The sequence below is a fragment of the Canis lupus genome, chromosome 9 (genome assembly GCF_011100685.1).
Source record: "Canis lupus familiaris isolate Mischka breed German Shepherd chromosome 9, alternate assembly UU_Cfam_GSD_1.0, whole genome shotgun sequence".
Classification (NCBI taxonomy): domain Eukaryota; kingdom Metazoa; phylum Chordata; class Mammalia; order Carnivora; family Canidae; genus Canis; species Canis lupus.
The window spans coordinates 43,087,950-43,108,016 of NC_049230.1; the positions used below are offsets into that span (position 1 = coordinate 43,087,950).

At 53.7% G+C, this 20,067-nt stretch overlaps 3 protein-coding genes across 9 annotated transcripts in view; 1 reads left to right on the plus strand and 2 right to left on the minus strand.

The window, feature by feature from the left end:
- PHF12 (PHD finger protein 12) overlaps positions 1-300 on the minus strand; it is a 41,974-nt gene extending 41,674 nt beyond the window's left edge. Inside the window, exon 1 of the mRNA XM_038548291.1 lies at positions 119-300. Within this exon, the coding sequence (XP_038404219.1) occupies positions 119-184 (66 nt within the window). The 5' untranslated portion in view covers positions 185-300. The remainder of the gene's footprint in view (positions 1-118) is intronic.
- PIPOX (pipecolic acid and sarcosine oxidase) overlaps positions 1-20,067 on the plus strand; it is a 96,370-nt gene that overhangs the window by 200 nt on the left and 76,103 nt on the right. The window contains exon 1 of one of the 3 annotated variants that reach the window (XM_038548303.1): positions 5,477-5,495. The exons of 1 other annotated variant lie outside the window; for it this stretch is intronic. The gene's annotated coding sequence lies outside the window, so the exon portion shown is untranslated. Of the gene's footprint in view, positions 1-5,476; positions 5,496-10,338; positions 10,629-20,067 lie in introns of those variants that run through there. One more of the 3 variants, XM_038548302.1, reaches the window with a different exon arrangement.
- SEZ6 (seizure related 6 homolog) overlaps positions 3,853-20,067 on the minus strand; it is a 45,928-nt gene continuing 29,713 nt past the window's right edge. The window contains exons 4-17 of one of the 5 annotated variants that reach the window (XM_038548295.1): positions 17,039-17,234; positions 12,791-12,976; positions 10,196-10,364; positions 9,896-10,062; positions 9,115-9,309; positions 8,731-8,869; positions 8,423-8,619; positions 7,303-7,497; positions 6,512-6,703; positions 6,208-6,402; positions 5,648-5,686; positions 5,292-5,409; positions 5,105-5,207; positions 3,853-4,939 (exon numbers count right to left, since the gene is read on the minus strand). In XM_038548295.1, the coding sequence (XP_038404223.1) occupies positions 4,907-4,939; positions 5,105-5,207; positions 5,292-5,409; positions 5,648-5,686; positions 6,208-6,402; positions 6,512-6,703; positions 7,303-7,497; positions 8,423-8,619; positions 8,731-8,869; positions 9,115-9,309; positions 9,896-10,062; positions 10,196-10,364; positions 12,791-12,976; positions 17,039-17,234 (2,124 nt within the window). In that variant the 3' untranslated portion in view covers positions 3,853-4,906. Of the gene's footprint in view, positions 4,940-5,104; positions 5,208-5,291; positions 5,410-5,647; positions 5,687-6,207; positions 6,406-6,511; positions 6,704-7,302; positions 7,498-8,422; positions 8,620-8,730; positions 8,870-9,114; positions 9,310-9,895; positions 10,063-10,195; positions 10,365-12,790; positions 12,977-17,038; positions 17,235-20,067 lie in introns of all 5 variants that reach the window. The other 4 variants (XM_038548294.1, XM_038548293.1, XM_038548298.1 and 1 more) reach the window with 4 other exon arrangements.

Genomic DNA, 20,067 nt, shown 5'->3' on the forward strand with positions numbered 1-20,067 from the left:
AAAGAACCCCCCCTCCCCCGGCCCTTTTGCGCTGTGAGCTCAGGACCGGCTTTGTGGGGCGGAGGGCGGAGGTTCCCTCCCGGCGCTGGGGGAAGGGGATGAGGAGGGCCACTCTTACCTCCATCAGCCCCCCCGACGTGTCCAAGTCGTACACGATCGTCTTGGTCTCCATTTTCTCCCACATTCATCCACCTCCCGGGCTGGGCGCTCTCTGCTCCGGCCCCCCCAACCCCAGGGGGAGGGGGGAAGCGGGGGGAGGGGGCGCTCCTGACCCCGGCCCCCCTTCTTTTTCCTCAACACGGGTCCCGACTTCCTCGCCCTGGCTCCCCCCCACCCCCCGGCCCCCTGTCCCCGGGACGGCAGCGTCCTCCCCACGGGCCGTGAGGGGGGAGCGGCCCCTCAGCCCCGGCCCGGCGGCTGGCTGCACGGTGGGTCCCGGCTCCGGGGGTCAGGCCTCGGCGGGGCCTAGTCCCACAGGCTAAAGCCGGCGCTGGCGACCGCTGGTCCGGCCGGGAAGGCTGGCGGGCGCTGCCATCCCGGGGTTGGGGGGATCGGAGGGGGGGTGAGAGGTTAGGTGAGGTTGTGGTACGTGAGGTGACTGCGGGGAGGGTGATGGGGGGTGGTCCCCGGGCTCCGCCTCTCGCCGCCGCCGCCGTCTGCGTCCCGGCTGCCGCGCACTTGGCGCAAACTTACCGCGAGCGCCCGCAAAGCCACCCGCGCAGGCGCCCCGGGATCGCCGCTCGCCGCGCGCAACCGCAGTGACAGCCGGCGGCCGGGCTCCCGCGCAGCCGCAGTGAGAGGGTACCCCCCAGCGCGCAGCCGCGCTGGCATTCGTCTGGAGCGCCGAAGCCCCGCCTTTCTGCCTTGCGCCAGCGTACTGAGATAAGGGGGCGGGACGTGAGGTCTCGCGCAGGCGCCTGGGACAGTTCCTAAGGGTCACAGCGCAGCCGCAGGAACATGGGGGCTTTTCTTCCATTGGTGTTTTGTGTATAGACCAGGAATACTCTGCTCCTGCGCAGGCGCGTTGAGAATGCTGCCCCCTCCCGCCCTACACCACAGCCGCTTTCCGCGCAAGCGTATTGTCACCTGCAGGCCCTAACAAGAATGCTTCTACTTTCGCCATTTTGGTAATGGGATATGGGCTACCATGTCCTTGGGGTCCTCAGGCAACAACGGGAAGGAGTTAGGTGTGGTGTTGGCTGGAGCTGGTAGGCTGTCGGTGACAGCAACACTCCTAGAGATATTGTACTGGGTCGTTTGGTTCCCAGCGTCAGGTGTGGCTGAACTAGACGCCATATTGATAAAGAGAAAAGAAAAGCCGTCGCGACGGAAAACTATTCTTTTGGTGTCGGGTTGGATGGCTGCTGTTCACACTACCCTCCCGCTCCCGAATTAATTTTAGCCTCAGCATCCCTGCCTTGCGTAATGATGACACCATGGAGAGTTTCGCTTGCCCGTTACTACCCTCTCTTGGTCACCGTCCTTGAGAACTGCTCCAGTGGAAGCCAACAGCGAAGAGTTAGTAACACTGACAACGCCCAGCTACCTGTCTATGGCGGACTTCAACTCCCAGTTTGCAATGCGCAGGAGGTCCAAAGGGCGAACGGGAGCGTATTGCACCCTGGGATCAAAAATCGCGAGGGATCTGGTGGATTGTGGGAGTCGTAGTTCCCTGTGCATGCTATGCGTTGTAGGGTAGGAGGACGCGAGGAAAAGAGATTTGCCTGGTAGGAAGGGATGGTTTTGAGAAGGGATGCTGTGCTGTATGCTGGGATTTGTAGTCTGAAGGCCTCACCCCGAATTCCTCCCTTATGGCGCCCGCCCCTGCCCTTGTTATCTCTTTCAGAGATGGCCAGTTATCTCTTGCCTGACTGGAGGTGAAGAGGTGGAGAAGGGAATGAATGGCATCACTGTGCCTGCCACTAGGCGTTTAGTTGGCATTGTTGCCAGGTAGTTGTGTCTTGCTCACCTGTGATCGTTAAGGTGTAGCATTTGCAGAAGGATAAAACTAGAAAGGGATTAAAGGCCATCTGTGTTAATCTCATTTCCAGATGCATGGAGGAGCGATGATTTGCCTGGTTCACATAGTGAATTTATGGCAGACCTGTGAATGAAACAGCTTTAATCCCGGGCCAGGACACTCTCCATTATGCCGGGTTAACTGTGAGGAGTTGTTGCTGCTCACAACAGCAGCAGATATTCTTTTGGGATAGCGAAGAGGATGAGTTAGGGTGGGGATGTCAGTGTGTGGTCTCAATATTTCTGTTTTTCTGACTTTTCTGGTGTTCCTCTTGGTGCCTAGGAAGAATGATAAGGTCATGGGCCTTATCTGTCATGTAGATGTCATCTAGATTGGCTGCTTTCTGCCCTCTACCAGCCTCTGCAAACAAGAAATCCTAGTGGCTATGGACCAGAGAGGCAACCATCAGAGAGAGTAGGGGTGAGCTAGTTGTATGAAAGTGGCCGGACCTCACATCTTCTGAGGTTTTGTTTCATGCCACAGGCCCTCAGAAGTTGGAAGCCATGGGCCCTCTCTCACTAGCTTCTTACTGCTCAGGGCCCAACTGTGCTGCCGTGTCAGCCTGAAAGTATTATGGGGCAGATAAATAGTCTGTTGGCCTGTGCCCAGTGAGTAAGACTTTGCTTTGATCAACATCATTATTTGCAGTGGAAAAGAGGAACAGGTGGTGGGTTAACGAGGGAAATAATACTTGGCTCTATTGACAAGTGCCAGGGGAACTAATCACTCTACACACCTTCCTTTAGAACTTGGGAAGGGGAGGTCAGCTCAGCGTTTGGAAATGTGCCACCTTGGAGAGCTCCAGCCCTGGTTGCTCAAGGGGGATTGAGGAGAGCTAGCAGGTGGGATACAGATATCTTCTGAAGTGACCTCTTGTGGTTAATATAGGCACTGCACTCTACATGGACTGGAGCTTCTCCAGCCTTCAAGATGGGTAGAGTGGGAGGTGGGCAGCCATGAGTGATCAAGGCCTCTCTGTTGGAAGACTGTGGAAGTAGAATGTGCTGGTTGCTGCCATTATTTCCTTCAGGGATTTTGTCTTCTGCCTCCTGAGTATCCATAACTCCATTGCCTGTCTCTTGCTCTTACCCTGGAGAGCAGCCACACAGAACACACCTCTAAGCATGGATGTGTGTGCTGGGGGCCAAGGCTGGGCTAGCACTTTCATCTCAAAACGTGCTGGGAACCATAGAGAAGAGACATCGGGGCTATAAGTGACCAAACAGGTCAAACTTAAACAGATCCTCTCCAGCCAACTTCTTTCTGGAGCCCATAGATAGGCTTTTGCTAAAATAGGAGCCAAGTCCCTGACCTAAACTGCACTGCCCCTCCTCCTGATAGTCTGGATATTCCCTGAGGCCAAGATGGACTAGGGCCTCATGTTTATAGAGGTTCAGTCTCCAATTCTTATTCCAATTTCCTAAGTCTTGCTAGCTGGGAAAGAAGGGGAAGGAAGAAAGGAGAAAAGAGGTGTCAGGCTTCCTGGGCCTTGTCAACAATACAGTGGCATTGGGGAGGGGCTTGAGAGTGTGCTGGCCTATAGTACTGGACCTAGCAAAAAGAAAGAAAGGAAACATTGCGGGTAGGTAAGCAGTTGGGTTCCTGGGCTCCCAAACCCCTGTGGATCAGCCACTGGGGCATCTTATTTCACCTGCCATTTGTTGTACTGACCTTGTGGGGACAGTAGTCTTTGAAGCACCTGCATGTAACTTATTCTTGATAAAATGTCAGAGTGATCAATTGGTGGACCCAGCATGCCTTCTGGTCTTGAAATCCGCATCCCATTGATTTCCCACCTCCTTTCCCTCCAAGAAAGCACCATCTACCTGGCCATTGCTTTTTTTTTTTTTTTTTCCAAAAACACCGTTTTAATAAGGAAACAACAGAAATAGAAGATTGTTCTCTGGCTGGAGCCCAGACCCCATATAATACATTACATGTACAAACTGGCCTGTAGCCAACTCCTGGGTCTCTTCTGTGGGTCTCTAACCCCCTGTTCCATGCCAAATTTCTGGGCCCTTGGACCTCCGCTCCTCTCCAGAATGTGCCTGCCCATTCCCCTTATCCCAAAACACAGTGGCCATGAGGGAAGACTGGTAGGTGGCTGGGGTTGGAGGAAGGACTAGTGGGAAAGATGTTTGTAAAGCCAGATCGATATTAGGGTAAGATCTCCCTCTCCTTGGCATGTAGGGCTGCCAGGGCAGCAGTGGGGTGTCCTGCTTTGGTGTGGAGCATGAGTGCCTAGGGAAGCCCAACCTGAGCGTGGGGTAGGGTCCCTAAACACCTTTGGGTCCCTTAGAATTTTTGCCTCCAGGAAGCAGAACTGTCCATTCCTGGGGCCTTAGAGAAGGATTAGAGACCTCCCCGAGGGGCTGATGTCAGCATGCCAGGACTACCCAGAGGTCATTGTTGACAGCAGCTTTGGCCACTGGTGATAGCCCTGTGAGGGGCACCCTGGTGCAGTCTCCACCACCATCAAGTTCGCCTTGCTGCAGGGTGCCACATGCTAGCCTGGATGGTGGTTAACCTGAAGAGAGGTGTGCTTCCTCTGCTTGTGAATTCCAGGCTAGAGGTCCAGGGCATGAAGGAGGGTCAGGAGAATGCTGGTACTTGATGTATGTACTCCAGCTGTGCTCTGCCCAGAGGCAGATGCCCCCTGATTTGAACCCAAGGAAGGGCCCTATGTGGGCAGCGGTACCAAGAATATAGGCCCTGGTGGGCATTGCAGGTGGGGAAGGGCACGACTTCTTGAGGGATTGGTGGCGTCTCTTCCCAGATGGTATGTACAGGAGGTGTAGGGACAGCAGGAAGCTGGAAACTTTGCTGCTGGGCTGTGATGTTGGGTTGAGCTGGCTTCTCCAAGCTGCCCCCATCTAGATGGAGACTTCATATTCTTTCGTCTCCTGCAAAGTAAAGAGACTGCTGGGAGTTGGAAACTTGTATAAGATTTGCCGGCCCATAATCCACCTGCCCAAGGAAAAGGGAAAGAGTGAGGGGGCTTGGAGGGACCCTCAGGGGTACCTGCCCAAGGGAGAATAGAATTAGATCCTCTGAAAGGGTGCAAAGAATGGCATGGGCACTTACTCCAATCTCATAAGTTGGATTGTCAAATTCTGACTCCACAGTAATGCGGTCATAGGGACGGGGTCGTGTCCGGGGCAGCCGCAGGGGGCTTTTCCCCTGGAGCCTGTGGGACAGAGAAGCCTGTGAGTCAGAAGTGCTGGGCAGGAGTGAGTTGGGTATATAGGGCAGGAAGGGAAACCAGACTCACCTAGAGAAGTAGAGGTACACACCTCCTACCAAGAGCGCCATCACCACCAGTGGCAAGAAAATGGCGGCTGCAACGTGGGCAACATCCAGGGTGCTGGAAGCAGCAGGTGCCTTGGCAACTGAAAACACAGTGGATGGGATTGGGGGAGAAGTCCCTATGATCCAGAGCCCATATCTGCCCTAACCTCTGCCCAGGAGAATCCGGGTAAGCAGCTCCCTCTAGCTTCTAACTTTTGCTCTGCTGGTCCCAGACCTCTCTCTTTCTCTGCCCTCCCTTCTTGGGGAACCCATGGCCTGGGAGCTGTGAGAGCCAGGGCCAGGGAGACTATTTCCCTGGCCCTCAAGGGGGGGGCTCACCATCCAGGCTGCGGCCGCTGTAGAACCCATCCAGAGAGGCTGGAACAAGAGGGGAGGGCCAAGGGCAGAGGTGAGACCAATGGGCCAACCACTAAGGCAGGGAGTAGACTGATCATGGGATGGATTTGTCCAAGGAGAGTCTACCCCAGCATTTGTCTTGGTGTCACCAGATCAGAAAGATCTGGCAAAGACTGGGGAGACTAAGGGTAACACGAAGGGCATGTGGGCAGGGGGTTCTGGTTCTCAATATTTGGCGTCTTTGCTAGAGCAGCCCTGTAGGACTGGCAGGAAGTTTTTTTTTTTTTTTAAGATTTATTTATTTATTTGAGAGAGAGAGAGAGAGAGAGAGAGAGCATGCACACATGAATGGGAAGGGGCAGAGGGAGAGGGAAAGAGAATTGTAAGCAGACTCCAAGCTGAGCTCAGAGTCCAACATGGGGCCTGATCCCACAACCATGAGATCATGACCCGAGCCAAAACCAAGAGTCAGACACTCAACCAACTGCGCCACCCAGGCGCCCGGGGACAGACAGGAGTTCTGAGGGTGGCAAAACACTCACCAGCCCTACAGATGGGTGGGGGGTCACTCCAATGTGAAGGGTGCCCGGGCACACATTTGATGCTGGCCTGGCCCTTCAGCACGTAGCCAGGGGCGCATGAGAAGTGGACAGTCGCCCCAGCTGGGTGTAGCCGCTTCTCAGGACTGTGGGCACCATTCTCAGGGGCGCTGAGGCCGTGGCATGGCTTGAGCTGTTCTACTGCAAAGCAGGCAGAGCCCAGTGAGGGTGCCAGGCCTCTAGTCTCCAGAGGTGGCATCTTTTGTCTCCTACCAGAATCTTCCCCTCATAACCATTTGACACTTACGGAGACATTTGGGGGCCCGGTCGCTCCACTTGGGGCTGCTTGCTTGACGGTCATGGCAGGTGAGGATGGCACTACCAGTCAGTACAAAACCCTGGTCGCAGATATACTGCACGGTGGCCCCCACAGGAAATTTGGGGCTAGATATGAGACGTCGGCTGTGCTCCACGTCCCCAGGGTCATGGCAAGAAGTCACTATGGGTAGGGGGGTAATGGGAGAAAGTAGCCCAGATAGAACTCAACAGAAGCCAGTCCACCCTGGCTTTGTTCCAAGCCAGCCAATATCTTCATGATATGTGGCTGTGGTGCCTATTTATCTGTCCCTGCCATCTTGCTGGTGCATCCCTCATCTGTCCCCTTCTTATCCATTTTTTTTTATTTTAAAAAAATATTTATTTATTCATGAGAGACACACAGAGAGAGGCAGAGACATAGGCAGAGGGAGAAGCAGGCTCCATGCAGGGAGCCCAACGTGGGACTCTATCCCGGGCCTTCAGGATCACACCCTGGGCTGAAGGCGGCGCTAAACCGCTGAGCCACCCGGGCTGCCCTCTTCCTATCCATTAGAGTCAACAAACACTGGCCATCCATCAGGAAGGAAATATTTGAAATGCTTGGTGGATAACCCTTTGAAAAGGTACTATCCCCATTTCATAGATGAGAAAACTTAGGCTATGAAAGGGGGAGGAAGTTCAAGGGTACTAGCTGGCAACAGCTGAAGTCTGGTTCAGAATCCAGGAGAGAGCCTTGTATCTTGCATTGAAGAGGGGAATGTGGAGAACAGGTACACTCACCTTTCTGGCAGGAGGGCAGGTCCTCGCTCCAGGTTAGGTCCCACTGGCACATGAGGACACTGGACCCTACCACCTGGTAGCCAGGGTAGCACTGGTAAGTGACGACAGTGCCATGTACCAGCTCAGGCTGAGATGGGCTCTTCCAGCCATTGGGGATCTCAGGCAGCTCCGGACATGTGTCATTGCGGGGCACCTCTGGGGGTCATAGGGGCAGCAAGATGCAGGCCCTCAGCCATCACTAAAGTGACTGTGCTAGCCTCCCTCACCACAAGGGCACCCCAGCTCCTGCCAGTTTGGCCTGGGCCTAGCCTGGCCTGGGCAGGCCCAGCAATGCATTCCTTCATGCTCAAGGGCCCCTCCTTGCCTGTCCCTGACATCATTCTGTCTCTTAGATTCGGGGGTTATCATTTTGGCTTTATGCCTGCCTTTCTTTCTGCCCTCTTCCTATCCATTAGAGTCAACAAACAAAGACAAAGACAAACAACAAACAGAATTCTTTCTTTCTTTCTTTCTTTCTTCCTTCCTTCCTTCCTTCCTTCCTTCCTTCCTTCCTTCCTTCCTTCCTTCCTTCCTTTTTTAAGATTTTATTCATGAGAGAGAGAGAGAGGCAGAGGGAGAAGCAGTCTCCCCACAAGTAGGGAGCCTGATGAGGGGCTTGATCCTAGGACCCCCAGATCAAAACCTGAGCTGAAAGCAGATGCTCAACCAACTGAGCCACCCAGGTGCCCCTGGGCTTTACTTTCAAAAGCACGTTGGCCAGTTCCTCATGCCTGAGAGAGGAGCCGGGGAGGGTGGGGAAATTGCCACTTCTCTTAAAGATTGTTAGAAGGTAGAAACAAACACCTTTCTGAGTTTCCTCTTTGTTATGAAGGTCTTCCTGATGCCTACCCAAATCTCTCTTGCTGCAACAGAAGGCTCCCTTTCACTGGGCCCTCAGGGAAGATGGAGAATTAGACTGGCTTCCTTCAGGTGATGCCTGGAGCTTTTCCAGCTTTCCCTCGTCAGATTAAGAGCACTCAGGCTCATTGCCCTGGCCTTTCTGACTTGCCATGGTTTGGGATCTGTGTTCTGGCATTCCCTCCCCCAGGTGGTGGGGCAGGCAGGGCAGGGGCAAGCTCACCAAAGAAGTGGATGACAAAGCCCTGCTGGTAGCCCAGCACCAAGGCCCCGGGGTCTGACTGGAACTGTATGGTGACGTCAGCCATGGAGGTAAAGAGCTTGAAGTGGCCACGGGGTCCTGAGTACTGGCCCAAGACCCGGGCTGTCAGGTCGTCCCCATCATAGAAGGTAAGCACATCACCAGGGCCTATGCGCAGCCTGTGGAGGAGGACTGTCAGGGAGGGTGGGCCTGGGGACTCTAGGGTGATCTGGGCAAGAAATGACCCCACAGCTCAGGAGCTGGCTCAGCCTTGCCCAGTGGGCACTCACACTCGTATGTCCAGCATGATGCGCTTGTCCTCTTCTACGTGCACACCCCAGATGCAGTCCTGCCCCCGGCTATAAGGCTCCGGCCAGTTGGGGGAGAGCACCACTCCAGCTGAGTCTGTAATCTCCCCACTGCACACAGCTGGAAGGCAGGGGAGGCCCAGGAGGTGCATCCCCTCCACATCCCCCCCACCCAGTGCTATGTCCTGGGGCTGCCACCGGCCCACAGGAGTGCCTACCCATTGCTGGGAGCCCGCACCTCCTCCCTAGGTGGGGGGCTTGAATCACACATGTCACAGGGCCCCTCTGGCCCCAGGTTCTGCAGCTGGCTCTGGTCCCCACCCTGCTCCCTGCCCCGGGCAGGTCTGTCCACAGGTCCCTACTGACCTCGGCAGGCTGGCTCTGTCTCATTCCACTGGGGGTCGTGGGGATCAATGCACTCGATGATGATGGAACCCTGCTCCAGGGTGTAGCCAGGGTCACAGCTGAACTCCACGGTGGAGCCCACGGGATAGGAGGGGGCACTGCTGCTGAAGTTGCCATATTTGACAAAGGGCTCATAGCAGTGGCCCTGCTGGAAGGCTGCAAACCACAGGGGCCAGCCCAGCTTAGCCTCAACTGGGGCAAATGGGGAGAAGGGGGGAGCCTCCCACCCCAAGGCCTTTATCTTCCTGACCACAAATGTATGTCCTAGGCTTGCAGCAGGGGCAGGATGCCCAGAGCACCATACCCTATCATACCCTGCTCAGGAGGCAGGCTTGATCACCATTGTATTCCCAGCACCTAGTTTTGTGCTTCATACACACAGGGCACTCAATAAATGTTTTTTTGAATGAATGAATGAATGAATGAATGCATGCATGCAGGCATGGGTGGTTCTAGAATGTCTCCTGCAGCAATTTTCTTCTCTAAGGGTTGGGGCCTTTTTTGTTCTTCAAACTCTTGAGGATTCATTCTCTTGGACTAGAGGGCCTGGGTCCAGGCAAGGGTCTCCTGCAAGACCAGGGTAGGAATCCCTAAGAACTGGAAGGGAGGGAGAGGGGAGCACCTAAGTGCTAGGTGAGCGAGGGCTAAGTTGGAAGGAGTGATGATGGGTTGGGGGTGTGTGTGTGAGAGAAGAGGTCCTAGACTCAAGCCCTCCACCCCTGTGAGGCCCCAGCAGGCTCACCCTCATAGCGAAGGGCCATGCCTGCGGCTGCCCCACTGCTATCAGTACTGAGTTCCACGAAGAAGTGTCGGCCAGAGCTGAGCAGTCCCTCAATGGGCAAGTACTCCACCTCATAGGAATCATACACTGGAGGAGCCTCCACATTGTCCCCGTTACGGATGATGAGCCTGGGCCAAGAGAGAGAGCAGAGGCTTGGCTGGTGTCACTGCCCTGGAAGGTGTGGGGCCTAGGCTTGGGATCCATCCTTGCTGTGGGGCCTTAGTAGGCTGCACACTCCCATCCCACCAGGACTCTCCTTACCTGTCATCATCCTCTGCCAGGGAAACCTTCTCAAAATGTAAGTGCAGCCTCTGGCCTTCTGGGGCCTCAAGCAGCCAGTGGCAGGTGAGATTGTTGCTGTAGTTGCCCGGGAAACCCGGGGAGACAATGCGGCCAGTGGTGGCATTGCGGGTCACTCCACCGCAGGCAGCTGTGAGATAGGGCAGGGACTGTGGGCTGGCTTTTGGTCCCAGCTCCACTGGATTCTGAATGGCCTACCAAGCCTACCCACACACCCCGGCTCTTGAGCCCTCTGTGCGTTCGTGGTGCCAAAGGTCAATCGTTGGCCCCTGTGATCCTGCAGCCCCAGACAGCCTAGACTCCAGAATCCTACCTCCTAACCTTTCACTCATCTGGAATTATTCAACTCCTTTGACTGTGGTAGATCTGCCATGGTCTAGCCAAGTGGCCCTAGGTAAGTCACCTTCCCTCTCTGCTGACTCCTCTGGGAGGCCTTCCCCACTCTCCGCCCCCGCAGGCAGAGCCTTCAAGCCCCTTACCCAGGGCCTCCCACCTTCTTGGGTATATCTGCTGCTTCTACCTCATGCCACTTCCCTAAAACCCATTATTGTTTGGATATGTTCCTTAACTAGGACCCCCTGGGGCAGGTGCCAAGTCTTTTTCAGGCCAGGAACAGAGTTGGTATTCAGTGTTGGTTGAATAAAATGAGTTAATGAATGTAAAAAAGAGGGCAGGACTAGACATAGGCTGACAAACTACTGGTATACATGGCATCACCTCCAAATCTTCTGCCCTCAGCAGACATTGCTACCTAGGGCCTGGCCTCGCATACTTCCTGAGATAGCATCACTACCACCATGGTTCCTGGACTGAGCCCCCTGGCCTGGCACTGTCCTTTTTCCAAGGGGAGGCTGAGCAGCTCACCCAGCCCCATCACTGATGGGGCTTGTGGGTTACTTGGCCACAAGCATCTGGCAGTTGAGCAGGGCCAGAGAAGGGGTTTCAAAGACAAGAGGAGTGTGGTTGGTTTCAGGCAGCACTTTCTTCTCCTAGACACACAGCTCTGGAGCCTGTTTGCTCTCAGAGACCAGGCTGCCCTGGCCAGAACATGGCCTCTTTGTCTCTGGATGTTCAAGATGGCAGAATTTTTAAATTTAATAAAACTCCTGGGGCTGGGGGTGTTGTGGTGCTTTTCTTCTCTGCTTCTCTTCAGAGAGGGCAAGACCCATCTTTCTTCTTGGTCTCAGAACAGAACTGCCCTGTGAATGTGAGCATGCCCACCCTTCACTTAAATTTGTCTGGGGTTCCCTGTTACTTCCAAGTCATCTAAGCTTGAGGGGCCATTCGAACCCTTCATGAAGCCGGCTTTCTCCTGACTTGGCTTCAGCCCCATCCCATGTACCTTGCTTGTCCTGTCCTCTAGTGTGCTGCTTTCTGCCTCCACATCTTTGCATATGCTGTCCTCAGGATCCACTCCACTTCCCTGAGCTAACATTCTTATAATCCTTCCATGTGCTCTCCCTGGGAAGCTTTCTTTGCCTCCTTCCTCATCTTGGAGCAGCTCTCCCTCGCTTGGATCCTGACCATGCCCTGAATTCACCCCATCACAGCTTGGTCTGCACAGAGCTTGCTACATGCCGGTTTTCCTGCTTGCCAGAGAGCTCCTTGAGGGCAGAGACTGGATCTGGCTTATTCACCTCTGCTTGTGCCTAGCACTCAGGAAGCATTTATAAGATGGAGTAAGGTTCAAGAGCCCAAGCTATTAAAAAGAAAAGGAGAGAAAAGAAAAGATACCCAAGCTGCCTTGCACACTGCAGACTAAACGCCCCATCTTCCTTCTGCCAAGAAGCCCCTCTTCACTGGCAGCAACCTCAGACTTCCTGGTCGTGCAGGTCCAGAACCTGGGAGGATGTCTCCTTCCACTTGCCCCCCTCCGTTTGTCAGTATCTCTGGGACCTCCTCCCTCCTTTCCCTTCCCAAAGTCACTGTCTATGTTCAGACCCTCTTGCCTGCCTGGACTCTAGACACCACCTGGCTTCCTGGCCTCCTGGTCTCCAGACACCACCTGGCCTCCTGGATTCCTGGCCTTCAATTACCACCTGGCTGCCTCTCCTGAGGAACAGTTCTGAGCTCTTCCCTGGCTGTTTTGAGTCCCTGAACACTCCCTCACCTTGTTGCCTCTGTGTTAACTGCTCTGCTAAGTGTTCCCTCCATTAAAATGTCAAATCTTCCATGTCACTTCCCCCAGGAAGCCTCCTAAATACCCAACTAAGAATGATTGCTTCCTCCCTGCCCAGGTCACTTTGTGTGTCTTCATTGGTGCTTCCTTAATTCCTGCTCTGGAAATTGGTGATCCATGTGCTTTTTGCTTCCCCCACTTCCTGGAATTGTAAGCTTTTTGAGGGCATGATCCCTGTTTAATTCAGCTCTATATACCTTTGGTGCCTCTATGTAGGAAATACTCAATAATGAGGTTGGATAAACGCTACTGAGGTATGGGACCATTTTTTGGCTTCCTTATAGAGAGCAAATGGAAGGTTCCAGGCAGCAGCTGAGAGCAGGGATAAGCCCCCCACCTTACTCCTCTGTTTAGCAGAGTCCCCCAGAGCCACTTACCAATGCAGACAGGCTCCTGGGAATCCCAGAAGGGCTGGGTGGCATTGAGACAGGTAAGAAGCCTGGCACCCTTCAGCTGGTAGCCAGTGGCACAGTAGAAGTGGGCGCTGCCTCCTGGGTGGAGGCTGGTGACAGTCACAGTTCCATAAGCAGGACGCCGGGGAAAATGGCAGTTCAGGAGATAAGCTGCAGAGGGAAAATGGGTGACACGTGTTTGTGTGTGTGTGTGTGTGTGTGTGTGTGTGTGTGTGTGTGTGTTGGGGGGCTGAATCATAGCCAGGGCAAAAGGGGCTTGCCACAGCCTGCCTGGACATGTCACTTGGGGCCAGAGGAAGTGTCGGGAATTCTGGGAGAGACTCTGATCCCCTCCCCAGAAGGTGCCAGTGATATTTCCAGCAGCCTGGGCTGGTTAGTGGAGCAAGCACAGAGCTGGAAGTTAGGAGGCTTGGCTTCTGGTCCAAGCTTTCTGATGTTTTTGGCAGGTTTTTTAGCGTCTCTGTGTCCCAGTTTCTCATTTATTTAGTGAGTTTCAAAATGCCAGCCTACCTACAGGGTTATTAAGAGAATAGAGGGGATAGTATTTTATTCAGTGTGGTATCCCCGAATCCAGCTGGTAGCCCGTCTTTGAGAAATGTGTGCTGAATGACTTATAGATGTGAAAGCACTTGAAGCAATGAGGAGTCTATTCTGATGTAAGCATTCATACTATTTTTCCTATAGGGGACGAATAGGAATTACAGCCAGAACGACTGAAGTCAGACAGTAAAAGCTTTCCCAGTATTCACTGGCAAGGGCTGTGGACTTCTTTTAAAAACAGGATGGGGCGAGGGTGGGGAGGCAGGGCACGCCTTCCTTGGAAGTGGGGGAAGGGCAAGTTGCCTGGGAAACTTGGTAACTTTTGGAATTGTCATACCAAGTATAACCAAATGGTGGCAGCAAATCCTACAAAACAACCTGGCAAGTCCCAACATAGAGCCAAGCCCCAGGTGATACTAAAGATGGGGGTCAGGGCTTGGGTCCAGAGAGGTGCGAAAGAAGGCCAGAGGGGTCAAGGAGAGAGGCTGAGTGAAGGCTGGGCTATGGAGTCTGAAAACCCTTGAGGGTGGTAAGAGGGATGGGGACCATCTAGATTGAGGATCTTGGGGTGGAGGTGCCCACCCTTACTGATGGCACTAGGCAAGATGGAAAGAGAGGTCTAGGCAGGAACTCTGCTAACTTCTGTGTAATTTGTATAAATAGAAAAAGGAGCTGTATCTGAGCAGAATGGGGTCCAGAAATGGGTTTTGTGATTTTCACCTGTCCTGGCTGTAGTCACTGGGCTTGTGCAAAGGGAGAGGATGGTTTTAACTCTTCCTTCTCATGACAATGAGTGGTTACTTGTAATTGGCAGGCAGGGCAGGGCAGCACTTAGGGGACTGCCTGGGTTTGAAAAATACAAGCTCCCCTACTTGCTGTGCCACCTTGGGCAAATTACCTAACTTCTCTGTGCCTCTGTTTCCTTGTTTACCCACCCATTCAGAGTACAGCATCTGGTGCTGTTACAAGAGAGGTTAACTGAGAGGACACATGTGCAATTCCTGGCACAGAACAAATACCAAATGTCCCAGCCTGCTGTTATTGTTAGTAATCTTGATTCATAAAAGCACTTCACATCTGCAGGCACCATCCAGCTTCTAAAATGCCTTTATACTCTTCCTACTTGAGGTCTACAACATGCTTGGGTGGAAGGAAGGCAAGGCATGGGTTCTTAAGGATGAGGAAAACTGAGGTTAAGAGAGACCGGGGCACTAGTCCTGATCCCACAGCCAGTGAGCAGTAGAGAGGGCACTTGAAGCTCCTGGCTCTGGAGCCCATTGCGTTCTAATCCCCTCTCCTACCTGTTTCCCTGGGTGAGGTAGAAATCAGGGCTCAGGAGTCAGAGAAACCCATGAGTGACACACAAGGCTGGTCGGTTAGGGTGGCCATCCACAATGACCTGGGGAGAGACCCCAGGCCAGAATGGGATGGGCAAAAGAGTGTGAGGCACTCCAGCCAGAGTGCAGGGAGGGGGTGACATCCAGAGAGTTCTAGAGGTCTAAAGGTGTCAGTACATCTGGCCACGAACCAGATGTACTGACACCTTTCCTGTGAGTTCTTATCACAACTCTGGGAAGGGCGGTCCCCCATTTCACAGATTAGGAAACTGGGATGAGGTGAGAACAGGAGGCTGGGGGCAGATGAGGAAGCCCCCAGACTCCATCATGGCCACTTCCCAGGAGGAGCTTCCTCCTGTTGCCATGACTACCGTTCCCAGGGAGCCTGGATGACTGCAATCTGTTGAGCTATTTTCTCCCTGGCGTCTGTTTCTGGGGCCAAGTCCAGTGCCAGGAATGCTCAGGAGGGAGGAGGGGCATGCCTGGCAGAGCCCTTTGCTTCCTCACCCTGCCTGAGGCTGTGGGAGGGGAACTGGAACCTGGTTCTGCAGTTGAGGCCCTTGTGGGGGCCCATCCTTGTGATCTCCAACATTATCCTGGGTAGCACAGTGATATGGATACCAGTCCCCTCGCCCCCTCTTCTGGCACCCTCTTTCTCCAGCCCAGGGAGACACGCGTGTGAGCACATGCTCCTCCTGTTCCCATCTCTGGGATCAGGGCTAATTACAGCCTATAATTAGGGGAATTACACTCATTAAGGAAAGAGCTGATCATTGACAAAAACTGGGCCGAGGAGGGAGGACTTCTGGGAGCTGAGCAGAAGGCAGGGCTGGGCCAGCTCTCCCAGCCCCTCCTTGGTGTCTGCACCCCTCCCTGGGCCTCCAGCTCACTGCCTCTCAGCCACCTTTGTCTGGCCAACAGAGGGAAGGTCCAGGGTTTTGTGCAGAGGAATTTGCGGCAAGAGAGAAGGTTACCGTGGCGTGAAATTATGCCCGCTGCTAAGGAGGATTGATGAGCCATTAGGGAGGCTGGCCGGGCCGCCTAGATGCTCACCCTTGTCTCAGCTGGCCCCTTGCCTCTCTCTGCCAAGCCCCGGGCCAGCCCCTGCCCACCACCAGGCTCCCTGCTGCCACACCTGACTGCTCTCCCAGTTTGGGTGGAGAGGCTAGGGAGGGGTGAGTGCTGCTTAGGTGGGTTCCAAGCATCCCCATCTCCAGTCCCTGTCCTCCTCCCTGGGCTATGGACCCTGCAAGGCTGTGGAAGTGGTCCCTGACAATGTAGGGCAATGCTATACTTGTTCACACCAATTATTTCCCCATTAGCACTCCCCAGTCTGAACTGGTTACCCTGTCACAGCAGTACAAGGGATTAAGAAGACTTTGCCTGGGGAAAGGGTGCCAGGGCCAGGAAAGATGCTGATGGAAGAGGGGCAGAGGCAAGCCCCAATCCCTCCCTTTTGTATCCTGCCAGCTCTTTAATACTTGTTTCTGGTTCCTTCATGGAACCAGAACTAAGTTCATGGAATGTGCTAAGTGCTAAGCACTTCACGGGAACCCTCTGGTATAATCTTCCTCATGCCTTTATGGAGGAAGTATATTGGTCACATGGTACAGCAGAGGAAAAGGAGGGTTGGAGAGGTCAAATGACCTGTCCAAGGTCAACAGCCAATGGGAGGGAGATTTAGACACAGATCTGCCCGTCCCCTGAGTCTGTGATTTTCCCATTCTATCTTGCCACTCCCCTATTTCCAGAGGTGTTCTGAGCTGACTGGGTCCCTAGGGTGCTAGGGTGGGTGAGGCAGTTCAGGAAGACCAAGTTGGTAGCTAAGGACCTCCAGAAGGTCACTATCAAGCCCCTTTGATCTTGACCACCTTGCATTTAGGAGAGAGGGCTTCTATTATTATTGCCTATTTAAGTGTCCACCTCCCCTAGAGATTCTGGATTCCTTGAGGGCAAAGGATCTGGAGGGTTGATATTGCCATCTTGATATTGTCAATGACCAGCACAGTCTTGGCAAAGAGCAGATACCTAGGAAGAGTTTACTGGATGAATAAATGAATGAATGAATGAGTGAATGAGTAAATGGCAGTGGGCACCCCTGGGGCTACCTGATTCTGTGTCAGGCCCCCTTCACAACCAGTTTTCTGTAGGGTAGTAGGTGGAGGAGGGAGGTGTCAAATATGTAATAATCAACTTTAGTTGTACAGAGCTTCACTAGGCACCTGTGTCTGTCCTCCATCATCCCCCCTCCCCTACACAGACCTATAGTAGCACCAGAGATCCCCAGGAGGGCACCCAGTCAGGGCTGGTTCTTCCCTCAGCTGCCCAGGCCTACCTTGGTAGTGGAAATGGAATGTGCCAGGCCCAGCAGGTGGTGGGAGGCTCTGGAACCTCAGTGCTGCTTGGTGGGTGGGGCTACGGATGACTTGGCCCCTCAGTAAGAAAGACTGGTTGGCCAGGGGCAGCGGGTCAGGCCCCCCCAGGCCCTCCACAGTCACTGTCTCCCCCTCTCGGAGGCTGATGTTCTGGACCTGCCATGGAATAGACAGTGAAAAGTAGAGCAGTTAGGCTTCTTCCTGCCAACTGAGCCCCACTGCCCACAGTCTCCTGGGGGCCCCAGACATGGCCTGTCGTCAGGGCTGCTTGGCCACTGGAACCTCCAGGCCCTGGGCTGGGCACTTGAGTGCAAGAGGAGCTCATTTCACCATCTCAGTAACCCTGTGAGATGGGATCTGAAGTTCCTATCCAAGGTCACATAGAGATTATTAGCAGAACTAGAATTTGTAAGCATGTCTTTCTGTCACCAAAGCTATTCAGTGACACCAGGACACCAGCTGCTTCCTGTCCCTTCATTTCTCTGGGGGATGGAGTTGGTGTGTTGAACTAGATGGTGTCCAAGGGCCTGGCCCACCATGTGAGGTCTTAAGCATCAGTCCCATGTGCCCAGCTTCCTCTGGACTCCTCCTGTCATTGGATACTTTACAGGCACCCCAACCCCCAGCCTGCCTCATACTGAGCCTTCCTCTTCCCCAGCCAGCAGCTTCCCTCTCCATTCATCTGCATCCTCGTAGTCAAAACTGGCATCTTGCCTCCTCCCTTATACTCCATGGCCAATCAGTCATTCGGTCCTGTCTATTGGACCCAGATCTTTTTACTACTTTTCATCCCCCCTGCCACTTCACAGCTCCTCGCTGCTATTGCTCACTTGGATCACTACGGCAGCCTCCTGACCGGCTTCCCTGCCTGCAGGGTTCCAGCCACTTCTCCCTCCACGTCAATATTTCTTAACTGTAGCCAGTTAGTAGCCCCAACCTGTGGCCTGATGTGGTGCTTCCTCACTGAAATCCTTTGGTGGCACTCCGCATAGCCCACAAAGACCCCACTATCTAGTCCAAATGCCTTGCTGTGGCTCACAGGGCCCTCCCTAACTTAGCCCCTGCTGATTGCTCAGCCAGGCCCTTCACTGTGCACCCCCCTCTCCACATGCTGGCCACCATTCTCTTCTCTCTCTTCTGGGCCTCTTTTTCTTTTCTTTTCTCTTTTCTTTTCTTTTTCTTTTCTTTTCTTTTCTTTTCTTTTTCCTTTTCTTTTTTTTTTAAACTAGTCTAGTGATATTTTTTTATTTATTTATGATAGGCACACAGTGAGAGAGAGAGGCAGAGACACAGGCAGAGGGAGAAGCAGGCTCCATGCACCGGGAGCCCGACATGGGATTCGATCCCGGGTCTCCAGGATCGCGCCCTGGGCCAAAGGCAGGCGCTAAACCGCTGCACCACCCAGGGATCCCCTTTTCTTTTTTCTTTTCTTTTCTTTTCTTTTCTTTCTCTTCTTTTCCTTTCTTTTCCCTTTCCTTTCCTTTCCTTTCTTTTCTTTTTCTTTAAGATTTTATTTATTTATTCATGAGAGACACACAGAGAGAGGCAGAGACATAGGCAGAGGGAGAAGCAGGCTCCATGCAGGGAGGCCGATGCAGGACTCGATCCCAGGACCTCGGGATTCATAACCTGAGCAAAAGGCAAACACTCAACCACTGAGCTGAGCCACCCAAGTGCCCCCAGGCTTCTTTTTCCAATCCTTCCCTCTGGCTATCCCAGGCCTCTCTACCATCACCCCAGTCCTCAGGCCTTCGATCCCTGGAGCATCTTTCTGGGCTTCATGCCTTCATTCAGTCAAAGGAGGATTGGACTGCAATAGACTGCCCTGGGGGGAAGTGGCAGTGTGGCCCAGTACAAGAAACATTGGATGGGGAGCCCAGAGATCTGTTCCCTCCCCCAAATCCCAGTTGGCTCCTCCTCTCTATCCCTTAGCTCTGAACATCACCCCCTGCCCATTTTTTCTCACCTGGAGAATGGCCTTCCCCCCTGCTATCCTCAGCTCATCTCTGGGTCTTGGCTGGCTCAGATCAGATTATACCTCTTTCTTACCCAAACACATTAGTGACTTCAGATTGCCCAGAAGACAAGGTGCAAAGTTCTCAGCTCACAGCTGGGCCCAGTGGCTTTGCCAGCCTCATTTGCCCACTCTGTAGTCAAATGCTACACCTCACTCCACCCTTCTGGGTACTTGCATATGCAGGAATGCCCTCTCTTGCCCTTCTAGTGATGCTGGTCATTCTTTCAGATCTCAGGACCACCACCCTCTGCCTTCCAAGCCAGGCCAGTCAGTTCTTTTGCATCAGGCCTTCCGCACCTGTCCCTTCTCTCAGTACGTCTCCATTTTAGCTCAGGATAGCATTTGGGGTCACAATGCCCTCTTCAATAGCCAGTCGCAATAAAGATGTGTGGAGAGAGTGAATGTGTGGGCCACTGGAGGCTTTCTTCGCCAGATACCTGTGAGCCGAGAAGCACAGAGGATGGATGCTGAGCCCAGGCAGGTCCCAGGAGACAGCCGTGCTCTGGGTCCCTCAGACTGTGGGTGCTGAGAACAGATGTGCCCTAGGGACTTCTCTGCCTGGGAGAAAAGACCTAGTAGGTCTTTGAGGCCCAAAAGAAGGCTGAAGACAGGGTGCTGGAACGGCAGCGTCAGCTGTCCGTGAGGAGCCTCCCTTATAGGGCACGTTTGGGTGGAGGGTGCCTGACCATCTGCCAGGGACATTCCTTAGGGAATTCCTGCCGCAGGCAGAGGCTGGATGAGGTCCCTTCAAACTTGGAGATTCTGTGATTCTAGAGTTGGGCAAACAAGACTCACACACGTGGAATCTGTAATTATCGAGAGACGCCAGGCAGCATATAATCTGCCTTAAGTGGCACTGAATGCATGCAGCGGGAATCCTCTGTGCAGGGAGTGGAGGGGTTGCAAGCTCAGGGAGAGTGTGGAGCTGGTAGATCTGCAAGGGCCTTGCAGGGGCCTGGTCTGGGAAGAGGA